Source organism: Coturnix japonica, chromosome 11 (genome assembly GCF_054131305.1).
Source record: "Coturnix japonica strain WE chromosome 11, WE-NBRP24, whole genome shotgun sequence".
In the NCBI taxonomy this organism is placed as follows: domain Eukaryota; kingdom Metazoa; phylum Chordata; class Aves; order Galliformes; family Phasianidae; genus Coturnix; species Coturnix japonica.
In genome coordinates this window covers 8,869,918-8,887,909 of record NC_140673.1, presented here as the reverse complement: position 1 = coordinate 8,887,909, position 17,992 = coordinate 8,869,918, and the positions used below count along the sequence as shown (strand labels likewise).

Below are 17,992 nucleotides of genomic sequence, written 5' to 3'. Positions count from 1 at the left end.
TGCGCTGTGTGTTTTATCTGCATCGTCTTCATATTTCTAAAAACATTCCTCAGTATTACTTGTAATGGATTGATGTGTTACCTCGCACGCGCATGCATAATGTGCAACACTAATTGCATTCATAACATGGAACATTTTCTTTGGCTGATGGACTGAAAGCAAGAACCCTGACTTACAGGATTACTCCGTTAAAAAATAATTGTGGTGTTTAGCTCATTATGGAGCACATGTAAGAGCTGCAGTGCATCCATTCTGGAACTTCAGGGTTCCTATAGAATCCTGTGTGATTTGTTTATGATGTGGTGATGATTGACTGTCAGTTACTAATAAATGGTAAATAAAAAAGTAACCTGTGATATTAAAGTACTACATTAGCTACATTGTGATTAAATTACAGTAACACCACCAGCTATAAACCTTTATAGAATCTCCTCAGCCATGCAGTAATTCTCCTAACTATACTATTATGTAGAGCACAAATATTTCTTTGTAAGTCCAAAGCAATACATCAGGGAAGCATTTACTGCTAAGGCTAGATTGAGAGTAAATGCATCTTGGGTTGCTATGAATAAAGCTCTAGCTTCTCATTACTTTATGACAAGACACAGAAATTCACTTTACTTTTCATTTAAGCTTTTCTGCTCCAGTTTATAGATGTATGCCTTCACGCTTTTATTCCCTTCTCGCTTCAGCCGTACGTAATAAATGATTATAAATTTTCACATTTGACCACCTCTCTGCTGGTCTCATGCTTAATGCACAAAGTTAGGAAGCTGCAGGTAAAAATTTCACAAACACTTTTATTTATGATGTTGTCCTTGGTAACGGAAATTTCAATGTACTGAAATGAAAAGTATGATTAAAGGGATACGACGTCCTGACAAGGATAGTGGAGGGCAGCCTTCTATTTCCCACTGAAAATATATAATACTTTTCTGACATCAATTTCATAGAGAATAGACATGGGCAAGTCATGAAAAAAAAGACACAAACACATTTCTAACTTCACTGTTGTTGTGCTGTCTTAAATGAAACTTATTCCAGAAATATCTTGCCCAAATAACAGAGCTTTGGAGTTAATTTTGAGAGCTACATGAAGAGCTAATTTAGCATAAGCAAGATACGTGATGTTATCTTAATGATTGCACAAAATTCAGGACATATAAACTGCTTCTGCTCCTGTTAAGAAAGATACTCTCTTCTCATTTCCTCTCATCTCTCTCTCTATCACTTCTCCCCTATAATAAGATTTATTGCCTGTAGATTTTGTCTGTTTCAGATTCCAGTTTCCTTTTAGCTAACTTTTTTTGCCCTACACAGCCAGAAAGTTGTGGCATCCTTGAAGCATCTTACAAGTAGTATCCCAATAACAATTGGTTTTAATTTAAAATCATTTCAGCTCCTTTGCTGAACTGAAAAAAATAAAAATAAAAAAACAAAAAAAAAAAACCACATAGCATTAAGAATTTTGATCCTGTTAGTGCAGAGAGAGAAAGGGAAATGAAACTGCACTAAGATTATATTACTATAAAAAAGGAATCCCCAGAATGAATTCCTTCTTCCTGAGCCACATTGTAAACATATTACTTCAGCTTCGCATCTTGCTTTGATATTAATTCAGTGTCACATACTTTAACAGGAGATATTACAAATTAATGCAACTTCTCATCTTTAAAACAAAAATAAGTGATCACCAAGCAAGTTTACCATCTAGACTAACGGCATAGGCATTTTCCAAGCACATACATTGAAATGCTTAACAAAACCCTGTTGAAGTCCCATGTTTTTGAAATTAACATCTGAACTGATACATCCCAGAGAATTAAAATAAAAACACGCTTAAACATCCTGAAAAAGGATTCAGGAAAATAAAGCTTCAACGTTTTGGCTTTTTAGATTAAAAACCAACCAACAAAAAATACCCTCTGTAGATGAACGGGGTAGTGCAGGAGTTGTGTCCATGAGACACTGAACTTTTCACCCCAAATGACTGCTTTCAATCTGGCTTGAATTGGTACAAACTACAACTTGCTTTTGTGTGTTGAATGTTCAACAATATACACAAAGCTCATAGTTTACATTCACTGTCAGATGCGTTTGTGCACACTTCATACCGAATACTTTCTATAACTGACATAACTAGCAGAGAACCAGCAGGGACCAAAACATGTTCCTAGCCTCTTGAATTTCATAGGTAACTATAGTTGCACAGCAGCTCTGCCAAGTTAAACTTGTGCTTTAATATTACTAGCGATTTAAAGAAAAAGATCTAGAATATATTGGTAGTAACAAGTTGTGCTTGTGAAGCTCATGAGGCACTGTTATCCAGACAGTGGTTGAGCATTTACTATTTGCCTCCTCTCCTCATCTCTACAAGTGGGTGAACGTGTTCCATTACAGACACCCAGCCATCACATTATTAAGCCAAAAAATCTCACTATTGTACACTCCAAACATTTTTCAGCCTGTACTTTTAACAGCACCATACCTTCTTTGCTTGCAGGAGCTGCAAATATTTCATGACAGATCCCATTTGTTGGCTGGCCATCGCAGAACCCTGAAAAATGCATTATGTCTTCTGTCAGTTATTTAGAAAAATACCACGAATTATAACAAAAACAAAATTACCAGCAATTATCATTTGCATGTCTATACTAATCCATTTCAGGTTACCATGTGGTTTTACACCTTGGTATTTCTCCCTTCTTACCCCACAGTTACAAGTTACTGTGGTCATTCAAATTTCTCCCTTTATAATCATTGCCATTATACCATTGGCAATCTACATTGCTGAGCATTCTGCACAGCATCCTTACTGAAGCACACTTGATTCTAAATGGATTTTAATATTTGCAATTTGAAACCTGACATAAACCCTCAGAGCAGCCATATGGCATCAATTATGTGATAGAGCGTACAGGTTAGAAGTACCACAGCAGAGCTCACGCTCTCTTTCTAGCTCGCTAATGTCTCTGACCCTCTGCACAAAAGCACTTTAATCAACATTTATATTTATATTTTAAATATATATATATATATATATAAAGCTTTACCATTTAACCAGCTGAAAAAAAAAATGTTTAGCAATCAATTACACACATCAAGTTGATATCCTGCAGAACTGAGGGTCATTTAAGCTTACAACTACATCTGAAAGAGTTTGGGAAAGCCACACGGAAAGCAAACTAGCTTTTCCCTTTTTTAAACCTTGCAAGCAGAAAGACAGCTTAATTAAACCCAACAGAGAGCATCCCCTCAGCCTTTCAGAGTCTTACAGTAGAGCCCTAACAAGTCTTCTGTTGGGGCTTGTGGGCATTTGCTTTATACCTCCAAGGTCTGGCTGTGCCACATACAGTGCCATTAAGGAATACCACAATCAAGGAATTATATTAGGTAAATTTGATTCTGATCACAAGACATAATCCAGTGCGGTAAGAATAACCTAAATCTGGACCTGGCTACTGATGTCTGGTATGAGATATGGGTCAGTGAACCTAAGTGCTCTATTTGTAATCATAAAAAGAGAGATAATGCATAGGATGCTAAACTATTGCTTTACCTCCCCTTCATCTTATGAGGAAATTGATGGTCCATATTCTCCTGGAGGATAGGGAGAGCGTGTGGCTGATTAGGAATCAGAAGGTTGCTCTGACAAGGCATCTTTCCAAGAAACTTTTCTCCTTTTATCAGTATTTCCAGGCTATCGTGAGAAATAAGTGTAGGTTACCCAATGCCCAACTAAGGTACCACTTTTAGGGGAGGTTTCTCACCCAGCTCCATGAGTTCTACTCAGGGTTCATGGGTAGTCCAGGTTTTGAAGAGACTGAGGCTTTTCACACTCTTTGCAGAGAGTCTTTGTCAGCCTCCTGCTGAGCTGCCATGAAAAGCTGCAGCAGCTTCGTAGCTTTCTCGCAGCGTTGCTGACAGGGAGCAGCAAAGCTCCTTTCACAAGCACTTCACTTTCACTAGAAGTCAGCCCGTAGCATCGATACCAATTCTGCTCTCTATTCAGGAGCTTCTCAATAACTCACAGTGTCCAAATATTTTTAAAAAAATCCATTTCACTGTGACATTTTCGTTTTCAGTTAAGTGCTTACTGAAAGGACCAGTCAACAGCTAAACAAGAAATACAATTGAGTGGCATGATTTCCTCCTTCTTTACTACAGTCTTCAAAATTAAGACAACCAGAATTCTGCCTAGAACTAGACATAATGTCAAGTGTATAGCATAAGCATAGGACACAACACGTACTTCAAGTAAATCCCACCGTACCTTAGTGCTTGTGCAGTAGAAGCTGACAAGTGTCATACACCTCCAATTCCTCCTAATTGACATTTTGGGGGTCAAAGGATCCAGGGAAATCCAGACAGAGAGTAGACCTGGTCAGAAACGTTTCCCGAAGGTGGTTTGTAGTTGTACAAGTTAAATACTAAAACATGGATTGCTCTGGAAGAGAGGCTTCAAGAATATTGCCCTCTTTTTTGGTGGTTCTTAACCTGCATTGAGCATTTGTCTGAATTATTACAGGTGCATCGATCTGACTTCAACCTGAAGTTACTAAGGTTTTATAAGACCGCAATAAAGCTTTCTTAGCATTAGCCAGCCAAGCACATAAACATTTTAATGAACTGTTTTTACATGGTTCGTTGAGTAGCTCCTGGTCTCCTATAACACAAATCACTTCTCTGTCACACTCAGTCCTCTCATACAGGCCTTTCTTTTCACCACACAAAACACAAATTGAATAGCATTGCTATGGAAATTCAGCAAAGACTACATCCTAGCCAGCATAGCTCCCTATATTTGAAGTTCTAAAGCTGTTGTGTCACGTAACAAAATTCCCTGACATTCAGAAGCACCAAAAAAGAACATGTAGTAAAGCAACCTTCTCCGCTATCATGAGCTAACTGTCAGTGACCACTACAAAATAAGCTTTGGAGCTATCGCACTGCACTGCAAGCGTTTCAGACAATGAACTACGGTGTTGCCATGGAGTGCTGGGGTAGCTAAATTGTCATCAATCACAAAACAGATCATCTACCAAACAGGTATTTATTTTATGTTCACCTAAAGCCCAGAATAAACTATTGAAATCAGCACCAATGCAGAACAAATCTATTTAGAATAATAACATTAACGGTGACCGTTTTGGTGCATCCTAGTCAATCTTTAAAAAGCAATGTGGAAAGTATAAAATAGTTATTGTGCCGTAAAGTCTATCTGAAAACACATTATGTATTTTTGAGATTAAAGATTAGCGTTAACACAAGATTTAATAATGAATGCAAATTATGAATGAATATTTAACAAACCATATCACGTTTTTATGTCTTAACATATCCTTTGCCATTACTGTGACTGAATGAGAAATGGCTTTGTGATGTATTGTCCTGCCGCCTAGGGCTCTGGCGTTTTCACCTTGATACGGCCTTTAAAATAAATTAATTTGTTAACGTTTAAGAACTCTGCGTAAGGATTGACATAAGGCATTTGTAAGTCCGTTTATCATTCAAAAAGCCACACACTAATCAGATACCATTTATATTTTAAAGAATTTATTTGGCCAATTGTTCCATGAGAAAGATTTGGATATGTTTATTTCCGAATTGAGTTTAGGACTAAGTGGTACTAATGGTACTATAAAGATGTTATATGGTGTTAATATAACCTGCGTATTAAAAACATAATGAATTTGCTATTTATGAACCATTAAGTTTTACCTCATCCCTAGGATAAACTTCCTATCATTACAAATCTATTAATAATTTTTGTCTCTTCTCTTTATCCTTATTCTCATCATTGCTTTCCTCTACATGGTCACACATTTGTATTGTGAAGCGATTTCTAGGGTGAATAAATATTTTTACTCCATTCTGTGCAATATCTTTTAATAGTTTGGATAAGTACAAGTTCCACTAAATCCTCCTGCAAGGTTTAAAGAATGAAATAATACATTTTGTATCTGGAAGTGCTCGACAGACCTGAGTGCGTATATCATTGTCCTAATTTACGTCTGATAGCAGCCAATTAATTTATAACTAAATTTGACTGTGAATCTTTTCTATTTACATCAAATTCTAAATATTTAAAGATGAATAATAATTTAAAAAGATTAAAATTCTCCTAAAAATTATCCTCTGCTTTCCCTTTTAACTCACGTACTTGCACATCACTTATGATCTGAAAGGTGTGTTTACAGAAGAGCACAGACAGTACCAGATATTCAAGGGAAAATATAAGACGTTAACATTAAGAACCGTAAGAGAGCAGGCCAGGAATGATCACATTCAAAAGGACACTGTGATTCAAGGATATTAAGAGGCAACAAAGGAATTGTCCTTAGCTGAGAGAAAAATAAAAAACATTGCTAACTGGCGAGAGAATTCTTACACTGTAAATTCATTCTCTCTCTTTCCCTACTATCTGCCTTGTCTGCCTAGACTGCACAATCAGACAGTCCTTCAAGAGTGCCCGATGACAGTTCATACACCACAATCACTGCTATGAGAAAGGGAGAGCAGACATCTCCAGGTAGGACCAAGCACCCTCTGCCCCCGAGCTGCTCCTTTTCCATGCCCTTGCTTAAATGGAGTCTTGTGATTGTGCACTGAAATTTGGACCTCCTCAAACACTCCACACTAGTTGCTTTTGTTTCTAAGCAGCTAACATGGGTGAGGTAAACCATCCTACTTAAGGAAGAATTTAAGAAGCCAAAAAACATCATATTATAAAGGGAGAACTACCCAAGCTTAGGTTGAACCACGTTGTCCAAGTGTTAGCCTCTAATGATAAACTTTTCAAGTCCAATGAAGATTATCATTCTTTTTTCTACCAGCTTACAGTAATACTAAGGACACTAACTTAATCCCACAGGAGGGTTTCCAGGGGGAGATGCACCAATTCGCACACTCAGCTGCTGCCATTTCAAAGTTCCTCAGAGTGAAATGGTGTCCTCACAGCCCCACTGTTCACTCTGAGTCAGTTCAGTGCAAACCAAAGCCAACCAAAACACATTCACAGACAAGGTAATATCTATCATGGTGCCCAGAGGTAACCAGCAATTATAAAGCAGCCAAGGAGATCTTTCTGTAGATTTTACTCCATCACTCAACTCTCTTTTGTGTTTATAAAGTTTTAAAAGGCTGCACTAATTGCAGCCTAATAACCTGGTTAAGCAGCATTGAAACATTATGTTTCAACGTACACTAAAGCTAAGATCATGAATATCACCTCACCTGAGGCAACAAATCACGAGTCAGGGTTCACATAAACCAGCATCATATTTTCTTCAATTCGTAATACGTCTGCTCTGCCACACACACTCAGCTGCAATCTCTACTTTGAAAGTCAGCAGTTACACCGTGCCCAAAGAAAAAGAAGCAAGCAAAACTTAGTTACGTGAGAAAGCATTATCTGAATTGTTAAGGGATAAATAGCAGTCAGAAATAGCTGGTCAGAATGCAACAATGATTTCAGGTTTTTTTGTCTGAAAACTTAGAAGTGAAGAAAGCAAAACCAATTCCCAGCTGAGGTACAGACAAAGATCACCCTCCCACAGGAATACAGCATGATAAGTAGCCACAGGGAGAATCACTGTGATCAGTCAGAAAGGCAGGAGAGTTATTAGCTTAGCCCTGAACCTCCTACTTAATGTGGGGCCAGTGGTGATAGTTAACAGACCCTGGCTAAGGTGACAAGCTTTGGACCTGCTTGAGGAAATCCAATTGAGAAGCAGCCAAGAGGAACAACAAGCTAGAAACAGATGTTCCAGCTACCAGGATGTGCACACATTTAACCTGAATATGTAGGGGGGGAAAAAGTATTTTTTCAATAGATAGCAATTTCATCTCCTTCTGCAGCTCAGGTACTGTCAGAGCTCATTATCCACAGCTGAAGTGCTTCCTTCACATTTTGGAAAGGATCTTAAATTCAAGTGAAACTCTTTGAGTGATAGCTACTGAATAAAGAACTCAAGGAACTGGACTGATATTCTGAAGGAAGTTTTAGTATTCAAGCAAAACAAGGCTAAAGTCATGGGAATACACTAAAAGTTAAATTCCAACATGGAGTTAAAATAGTTACTAAAATGCATTTAGCATCCAGCATAAACTGTTAAGAAAGCTGGCTTGCTTTGCAACTGTCAATTCATATTTAGCAGCTGATGCTGATTTCATTTACTTCTATCAGGAGAAAACTAGACCACTGCCAGAATGGGACAAAAACAGGTTTGTTAAAAGGAGCTCATTACATTCAAAGGTGATTTGTGCCACACGCAAAAGAAATGCACAAAAGACTAGCTTAGGACTTTGACATATCTGGGCTCCATAGAGTACAAAGCAGAGTACAGAAGTCCTATGGGATGGTATTACCTTATATAAAATACATACCTTGCTCTGTATCTTCCTTTGCAGTTCCATAAATCTCATTAACATTTATGAAAACTATATATGCACCTCAAGAGGAGCAAACACCCACTATGCTGATTTTTACATCAAATTCACTGTTCTCTACACAACATGTATTTGGTCCACATTTCAAACACATCCTTTCTTGGAGATATAAAACATCACTGGATAGTTACTGATAGATTTGTTTATTGTTCTACATTAAAAAGAAAAATAAAATATGTGTAACAAAAACTTGTACCAATGACTGATTACAAAAGACTGTGTGAGTGCACAAGAAACAGTGAAAGATCTTGATAAAAACAGTTTTGTTCTGTGCCTTTTTTAACCTCTGACCCAGTGTAGGGTGTAGGAGTAAATTAAACAACTCTCTCAGCCTCTATTTTCTGCGTCAAAATTAAGTCAAAGGAATATGACTAGGTTCTATTTTGCTGCCATTTCCATGGTAAATTACCTCAGTAATTTCCAAAATAATCATAAGTAAGTCCTTTAATAATGCTATTATTAATTCAAACTAAGGTAACAGTGTGACAAATTACTCTTATATTTAACTTAAAACAAAAAATCAGAATAAGTTGCATTTCTTCATTTAAATAATGCCAAATAAGGTGAATAAAAGGGGTGGATTAGTGCATAATATTAAAAACTACCCTTCCCAGCCACACCAATGTGCTTCAGCTGTTGCACAGGCTGCTTTCCACAAACTACAGTGATGAAAAATCAACCCTGCTGTTGGTAGCACCAGTAACAACACTACCAGGCTTAACAGTGCTGAAAGGAATCCTAATTTCAAACTAATCAACGGTTCAGTTGCTTACTTTGAGCCAAGGCCCAATGGAAACCTCTCCTATCAACCATATCACTGCACTGACTGTTCAGTCACCACTTCCACCTTCATGAGTCATGCGTATCATACGTTTACCGTGAGATGCTTCAGCCTCGAACTGGCTCAAATACCACCTTTAATACTTTCAGATCATTTTTTGAAGTGTTTGTAATTTCTTTGACTATGGGCAACATCTTTCCAGAGTTCTTCCCCTGAACAATAAAAGGTTTGAGGATTACCTGTAGGTTCTACAAATACTTTGTGCACAGCTCTATGCGGTTACATTAAATTAATAACCTATAAGGAAATGTTCCTCACAGCAATTTGCTCCTAAGGAAGCCTAGTTACTTGAACAAGTAACTAAGCAAAAAAGTCATAAAAGCCACTAAGATTTCCTCTGGCTCCAGACTGAGGCATACGTTTACATGAAGTTTAACACTTTCGAACTATATTTTGAGTATGGATATAAGCTATAGGAAGAGTAACAGCCAAGAGAATTACCAGGTATCATCCCTTCACAGAAGCACAAAATTATCTGAGACCAAGTTAAGTACTAACCAACTTGTAGAGCTGTTTATCACGTGCTCCCGTGACAGATATCAGATACCTTTCAAGTTAGCAATCAGTTTGCTTCTACAAGATTTTTTCAATAATAGAAAGGGCTGAAATAACAGACATTTCACTACCTGTCAGACTGTATTGTTGCACTCTCTATTTTTATGTGTTTGCTTTTTTCCTGTATATGGCTCTTGATTTGGACTGTAAGTATTCTGTTTTCCCTTCAATTCCTGAAGAAGAGAAAAGTTATTTCCTGGTTCTCTGTCACTTATTGTTCTGTAACAGCATAATTGGCCTCTGCATTTCAAATAGGCTCTCTGAATTTCTATTTTAATTCATTTGCCAGTAAACCAGGAATCAGATTATGAGAATCTAATAAATAATCAATATCCTTATGAAATTCCAAGTGCCTTCCATAGATCTTAAGTAATATTAATCCCTGAAAAATAAGCTCATAACGCAGCTACAAGTCAGACCGCACATACAGGATACCAGAATGATCTTCATTCCAGTGGGCAACATCCTAACATAAGTCATTCTATGGAAACTGAACGTTAAAAACTTCTTAATTACTTATGAGCGTAATGTTAAAAAACAGATATCTAGTTGGACAGCTCACCTGTGCTAAGATCTAACATCAGAATCTCCTATCTCAGATCCACCTTTTCTCTAGGGAAGCACTTATAAAAGTTGCAGTGTATAGAACCACATATTTTGTTGTTCGCCTTGATTATTTTGGATTTTTTTTTCCCCTCTGTAGGAATACCTATTAAACAGTTGCTTCAGCCATCTCTTTTTGCCCTATAGAGAGCTGGCAGTATTTTATATTTGCCTACAGGAACATCAATTCATTTTCAATACATTCTGAAAACACTCCTGCCTCAATACAGGTATTAAGATATTTTACACCTAACCCATGATTTTAAATGAAGTAGTACCTTAAATTATGTGAGAAGAAAAGAAAAACAATTCAAAACAGCCACTTCAATTTTAAAGCTACAAGCTAAAATTCTTCCAAAGATTGAGGGCCATTTTAACTCACCAAGATAAGCTACGTTCAGTGTCTTGCATCCAACTTAATCTTATTTGGTTCTGAGAAGAAATATCTCAGTGCAGGGGGAAGAAAATGAAACTAATGAAGAAAAAAAGGAACCCACACAGCTGCCACCTCTACTGCTTATATCACAACTTCATGAAATCAGTGAGCAAAGAAATGAGAGCAAAACAAATGTCAGCTCACAGCGACCTTGTTTTCATGTATTTTGCCCAGACTTCCATCCTATCATATCGCTGCAATCAGGCTAAGGTACCTTTATTTTCAACTCCACTCAAAATATAATTTCCTGATCTAATCCTGTTTATTACCAGTGTGAACATTTTTGAGTGTAAAAGGTATCCTAGCAACATTAATGATTCAAAAATTAATTCTTAAAAAAGGCAGTATATATGTCAATTTACTGAAGCACATTCCTTCCTGTCCCCAAGTAACAACAACAAAAATACCCTCAAGAACAGTGAAGGTCTTTCTCACAGAACCTCCTAGTAGTCACTTTAGAAATACTTAAAAATTAAACCTAAATATTTTCCTTTTACATGAGAAAAGGAGAACAAGCCTACTTAAAATAAATAAATTTTTATATATACACATATCTCTGAATGATCCCACATACAAGACACTGTCAATTTGATGATCTGTAGCTTTAACATACTTGATCATGTGTTTAATGAAGTATTGTATTAAGTAGAAACAACATGCACTTCAAATCAAAATATTTTATATCGATACTGGAAATGCAGATGCACGTGCCTTACAAATGACTGGTGTGTTTTAAGTACAAAGTTGATTGACACATGCTTTCACTTAATGATGGTAATTACAAAGAATAACAACTCTAAACCACATCTGTTCAATGTAACAATCTTGTTGTGCTATGCAGATTACATTGAGAGCTGTCAGAAATGCCATTTTACCACAAATCATGCATAAGCACATTTGGAAGACAAGAAACAGATTAATAAGCATCAACACTTCTCTATAAACACTTGTTGAAGAGAATAAAAGCTATTAGCACTGAAGGAAGTGATACAACAGTGAATGCTTTCTCTATCAAGTCTGAAATAAGGAATCGCAGGAAGGACAAAAGTGCGGGCTGGGTCCCTGAAGAACAAGTGCTGTGGTACTTCATCACCATGTGGAAAACTCAACACCCACACTTCATGTGGGCAACACAATCACATTCTGTCTTTGATTATGATAAATCCTCACTCAACATCTTCCTTTAACGCGACTCTTGATAATATACAAATAAACATTGTTAAACTGTACTGAATTCAAGCATCTGAAATACTGCACAAAATAAATCTAAGCAAACACAGAAGTAAATCTGCAGGTATTCTTTGTCCATCATTTTAATCCCATTTTAACATCCTGAAAAACAATAGTGCTTTCACTGTGATTAGTATACTTTTAATTGCGTTATATCAAATGAAAATTGAAACTAAAACCACTCAGTGAAGAAAACCAAAACAACTCAGTCCTAAACACTGTAACTTTTTACCATACCATAACTGTAGGCACTTCTATTCCAAACCTTTTTAAGATTCGGGGTCATGTTTTTTCTATAACAAAGGAGCAGGGAATTGTAGGCTGGCCGTCACACAATCTCAGACCAGTCATTAATGTAACCTGATTTGTTTGCTTTCATATGACATGAGACATTACAAGTTGTAGTTGACATGCAATAGAATTGTAGATTAAATAAATATCAGGATTTTCAAAACAAAAAGAAGTTCCTGTATATATTTTTCTCGGTCAGATGTATTTCATATCAAAATGGAAAGAGAAAGTTAAAACAAATTACGTGGAAAAGTAATTTTCCCACTTACGACTCAGTTATTTCTAAGTAATTAATGCAGACTTGTTTTTGTACATGCAGTAATAGAAATTGAGCACATAATCTTTTCTGCTCTAAGTATTTCTATACTGAACTTTTCTGAACGTACTCTTGCTCACAGGACCACCACAGTGGGTAAACTGCGTACTTCCTTAGTCAGACAACCTGCAGATGTAGTCAGAGTTGGCATCTTCTTCTATACACCTCACTTACTTTCAAGTTCAGCTTTAATTGCCTGCATGTGCTGAAAGTTTCATTTTGATTTTAATATTTATTGATAATGCTGATACAACCATCACAGACATTTAAAGCTACAGATCAGCCAACAATGATACATAGCAAAACAAAAAATTTCATAAAAAGATTATTTTCTACTTAAGTATTATAGCCTACAAAATGTCCAGGAATAACGGTACAGTTACTTGTATGCTCTGAGCTTATTCAGTTTCCAGTAAAATGAATCAATCTGCCACAGCCAATAGGAGAAATGCCCCTGGAATGTTAGGTCTGATTCTCTGCAAGCTGTCCCGCCACTGGGGCAACCCAGGGAAATGTTTCACAACATTTTCAAATTCTGAAATTTGCATTTATAGAGTCCATAAAATCCACCAATTTTGTTTCATTACAAAACAAAACCGGCAGCTAGCAGGATTTTAACACGCTGTAGCATTGCTTCTATCAAGCTATTACCGGTAAAATTAACATTCAGCGATTGTTTATTGCAACTGTCAAGCAGAAACAGTGATTTCACTTAGCCAGCAGCTTACAAACTGCATCACTGTGCGAGCCAGGGTTACAAGTTCTTGACTAAGGGGTGCACCTGCCCATCAGAGCCCTCTTCTCTGGGGAGGGCACAGCACGCTTCCTAGTGCAGGAGGAAAGGATTCTTCAATGCGATATTCTTCATCACAACAAATATGTGAGCCTGAACAAATTTTCTCAGAAACAGCTGCTTCTGTGGTATCTTGGCATTTGAGTAAATGATTTGCAGAAATTCCACAGGGAAGGAGGCACTTTAAAGGCTGCCAGGGAGTGCGATAAGGGCAGAAGAAGAGTGAAGAGGCACAGCTGTGACAGCTGAAAGCAGGATAAGCTGCCACTGATCTGTTTCTATGCTTATCACAACACCCATTAATCAATTCCAATCACAGCAGGCCCACCAACTAAACTACACTCCACCTCTCAAAAACTGACTACTCAGCCTTGTAATCCTCTTGAAAAATTGTTCATCTGAAAAAAAAAGAAAAAGAATGCCAGGGGGACATTGTATTGCTTACTTTATTAAAAGACAGATATTTGCATTAAAAATACCAAGCTACAGTTAATATATCCACATACTTTTCTTTCTGATTAAGTTCATTATTTCATTTATTTGAATTTCTTTTATGTAATTTTAAGTTTTCCTTTCTACCTTCCATAAGCTGTGCAGTGGATAGTCAGAACAGTGAACCTGAAGCCAACACAACTGACAGACAGGACTAGATCTTCAAAGCAACCTACAGCATAAAATGGTTTCCTATCCTATCATTAAGTGTAACCACATATAGAGTTATCGTTATATGAAAAAATAGAACCAGAATTACACAAAAAAAATAACAAAATATACAAAATTAGACACCAAGCTGCACTGAAACCTAATTGTTGTGTTGCTCATAATAGAGTACCTATTGTATCAAAAACGTGTTCTAATAAGCTTACTTTCCTTAGTCACTGCAGGTAACATGAATTTGTGTTGTATTCTGAACAAAGGGCTGGAAGGACATTGCTGCTCACTATTTGCATCTCTCAACAGCTCATCCAGATTAGCCAATTCTGCAGGTTTTGAAGGAGTAGTCTAATTTGTTCAGTACTTAAGTTGCAATGATACTTATTCACTAGAACAATCAAGTAGGCAGCTCTGTAATTTGCTTGCTTGTTCACTAATTTTCCAGTCATTAATGCATTTTAATCCTTGGTGTTTTTTTTAAATCCAGCTCTGCCCACACCAAAACATGGTTGTGGATTTGAAGAATATAACATAAAAGAATTAAAAGCGGAAAGAAGAAAAACATTCCTACTCAAAGCAGGTTCAACAAGACGCCCCAGGATGACATGTGAGCATCTCTCCATAGATTTCAGAAGGCAACCCTAACAGAGAAATCTCTTGGAACAAGGAGTGGAGATAACTGAATTTCAGCCCCTGGTGCTCCATTACATAGAATTCAGTCCAGTGTTGACAGGCCAAAAGCTTTAAGCTCAACTAAACATCAAAGAAAACACTTAATCATAAGCCTGGATACTTAAAGCCACCACTTGGAAGGATTAAGTGCACTTTGTGCATCTCTTTGCAGTGTCAGTTTAAAGGCTGGAAGGTGGTTTCCAGAATAATCATAAAGATATAGAAGCTGGAAACCCTTTGCAGTCAGTGGTGTCTGTGCATCTAAAGAGCATGGCAGTTACTAGAAAATCTCACATATAATACAACACTTTAACAGCCTTCTTATTTATGCAGCTGTCACGTCTCTGAAGAATTGTATTTGACCTTTTTATTTTAATAGTGGAACAAGTTAACAAGAGCTAGATACTGCTCGTGGCATGCACAGAAATGTTACTGTTTACCAGAAAGCGACACAGGTATTTTCTAGAGACCACATTACAAATCTGTGCAACTTGTACAGCCTCATCACACTTGTGTTTGCTAAGTGCCTGCGTTATTTACACAGCACCAATAAGATAAAAGCAAAAGAGATCCTGGAATAATTACTAGACACACAATAAAACAGCCATACTCATTCAAGTAAACAACAGTCTAAAATTACCACTGGAAGGTTATATGCTTATTTTTTATTACTTATGACAGCATCAATTGTCAAAGAGGGTCAGGAGACACCTTCCATGTTCATCTTCACTATCTTCTATTACCAGGCCAAAGTTTTGAGAGCTGCATATGCTCTTCACATAATGACCTACTTTGTGTTAATCAACTTATTCTGATAAATAGGTGACTACTTTGTACTCGGCAGCACTGCAGAACGGACACAAATATACTGGGGAAATTTGGGAGTTAGAATCAGTCAGGTAAGTTAGAAGAAATTTGTAACTAGTTTTCAATAACCCTATGAAAAGCAAGCAAGGTTGGTAATTACAACATAAGCACACCATAATTTAACATGGATATTATCTTCATACCTTTTGTAGTCTTCATCATATTGGAGATCTCAGGAAGATTTCTATTTTCCACCCCATTCCTCGACCTCCCCTCAGAACTGGCACAATTCACCCTTCTCGTCAGTGGTGTTTCTAAGGAATAACAACATAATGTAAGAAAAGCTACTTGTATTATGTAAGTGAACTTTCTCAGTTATAACTGCCTAAAGGAATTTTTTTCCACTTATCTTCTGCCCTGAAGTCTTCAGGATAGAGATTTACTGTGTTTGGAAAACACTTATTACATGCTAAGCACTGAAGCCATCTAAATAGCAATATCTTCATCTATCAAAATTCCTGATGGAATCTCTGCAGTGGCAAATTACAGCAATGTTGTATCTTTTTCAGACTATGTGTACAGCCTTCGTTTTTCTTAACACTGAAACAGAAACATGTTTATTTTCATATTAAAGTTATATGCAAGAAAACCCAAAGGTCGAGAATTGCATCCAGCAGACAAAGCACAGGCTGAGCAGCTACAGGCAGCATGAACATCAATGTCTGCATCTCGTGAAGAAGGAATATATCACTGTGCTCTGAATATTGTGATATTTGAGAGTGCAGAAGCAATAGCAAAGAGACCAGACGCAAACATAGGAATGCATTCACTCCTTTTTAGCAAAGAAAACATAGAAATCCATTACGTACCAGGTTTGGATGCATCTAAAAGGAACCTAATAACTCAGCCAGAAACCACTACTTACACGAATGTGGCTCTCATTGGCCTCTCATGATCATATGAAGAGCATTGACAGTCTTTCAAAAAGAAGCGTACACAGCTCCTGATGTATGCAAATTCTCCAACAGTACGGTCAGGGGACGTGACTGAGAAAACCATTTTAATCAACACAAAGCTAACTTTGTGCAGTTACATTTATTTTTTTTTTAATGTAACTTAGATATGTTTTCCAATTCTGTATTAAGAATTGTTTCACTGGTACTTACTGTGACTTCAGAGACCAAATAGAAATGGGAAAAGCTGTTGGTGTGCTGCGCTATGTACTGAATTATTATGCCCCTATTGAAAACACCTGCCAGATGACTTCTTCAAAACAACATGGCAGGTGAAGACATATCACAACAAGGGAACTTTTCGTAAGCAATAATCACACTAGCACTGCACAACAGTAAAAGATAAATACGTGGCTTTTGTCTTTTGAGCACTCTTAGCAAGGCTAACAGCTTCATTATACCTTCAGTCCCAAACAAGTATCCCATTTAACTTAAATACACCAGCCACAAGAACAAGGGAAGATGAGACACTCAGGTTAGGGTGCTATGCAATGTTCCACATTTCTAGAATACTGTGGTGACCTCCAACAGTTAACTAAGTCTGTACTAAGTCTGTTAGATACTACTAAGAGAACAGTATTATAATTTTATCATTCAGATATTTTTTTCCTCTGAAAATGCCAGTTATCTGACAAACCAAGAGAAAAGCCTGCTATTCTGCTTTCCTTCTCTGTGTGTTACTGAAGAGCAGATCACTGGAGTCCTTACCAGCATCCTGTGCACTGAGAAGTGCCCTCTCAGGACACAGTGTTGCTGGACTGGAGCACACAGCCCAGAGCTATCTTAATTCTCTAGACTTCATAACCTACCAATAGAGTGTCATGAATGTGTTTTATGTATCCTGCATTTGACTGAAGCCTCATATTTCCTAAACCACTGCTGTAAACCAAAACCATAGGAGTCTAGTTTCAAGGAGAATGAAAAGGGGTCATCTAAGAGAGAGATTTTAAAGCAAGTTCTGATTACAAGCACAAGGCAAACAAAACCACAGGGCTCACCTACACATGGTGCTCCAAAGGTCAAGTAGTAATGCCTCCTTCCTAGCAGCTATCATCCTATACAAGGCTTTAGTCTACAGTTGGTCTTCAGAAAGTTAACTGTAAGTTCCAATACAGTGTTATATCTGTGCACAGTATGTACTAAATTAAGCTTCTGTGACAGCTCATACATGACTATTCTCTCAATGTTAAATATATGAAATGGAGAGCAAAGATCCTGCAGAAGAATCTATTTCTAAAGAACTGTTCATAAAGATAGGATTGAACATTTGCTCTGTAACAGAAGCAGGAACCCTCTAATCTGTTCAAATACTTTGTCCCCATCTCTTGAA

General features: G+C 37.1%; 1 protein-coding gene across 4 annotated transcripts in view; it reads right to left on the bottom strand.

The window, feature by feature from the left end:
• The window catches only part of LOC146759005 (uncharacterized), a 30,585-nt gene that overhangs the window by 9,061 nt on the left and 3,532 nt on the right, over positions 1–17,992 (bottom strand). Inside the window, exons 1-3 of one of the 4 annotated variants that reach the window (XR_014932617.1) lie at positions 16,575–17,983; positions 15,853–15,963; positions 2,489–2,557 (exon numbers count right to left, since the gene is read on the bottom strand). Coding sequence is in view for 1 of the 4 variants with exons in the window: in XM_085511083.1 (XP_085367209.1) it covers positions 2,489–2,557; positions 15,853–15,963 (180 nt within the window). In the remaining 3 variants the exon portion in view is untranslated. Of the gene's footprint in view, positions 1–2,488; positions 2,558–3,559; positions 4,146–4,273; positions 6,045–15,852; positions 15,964–16,574; positions 17,984–17,992 lie in introns of those variants that run through there. The other 3 variants (XR_014932619.1, XR_014932618.1, XM_085511083.1) reach the window with 3 other exon arrangements.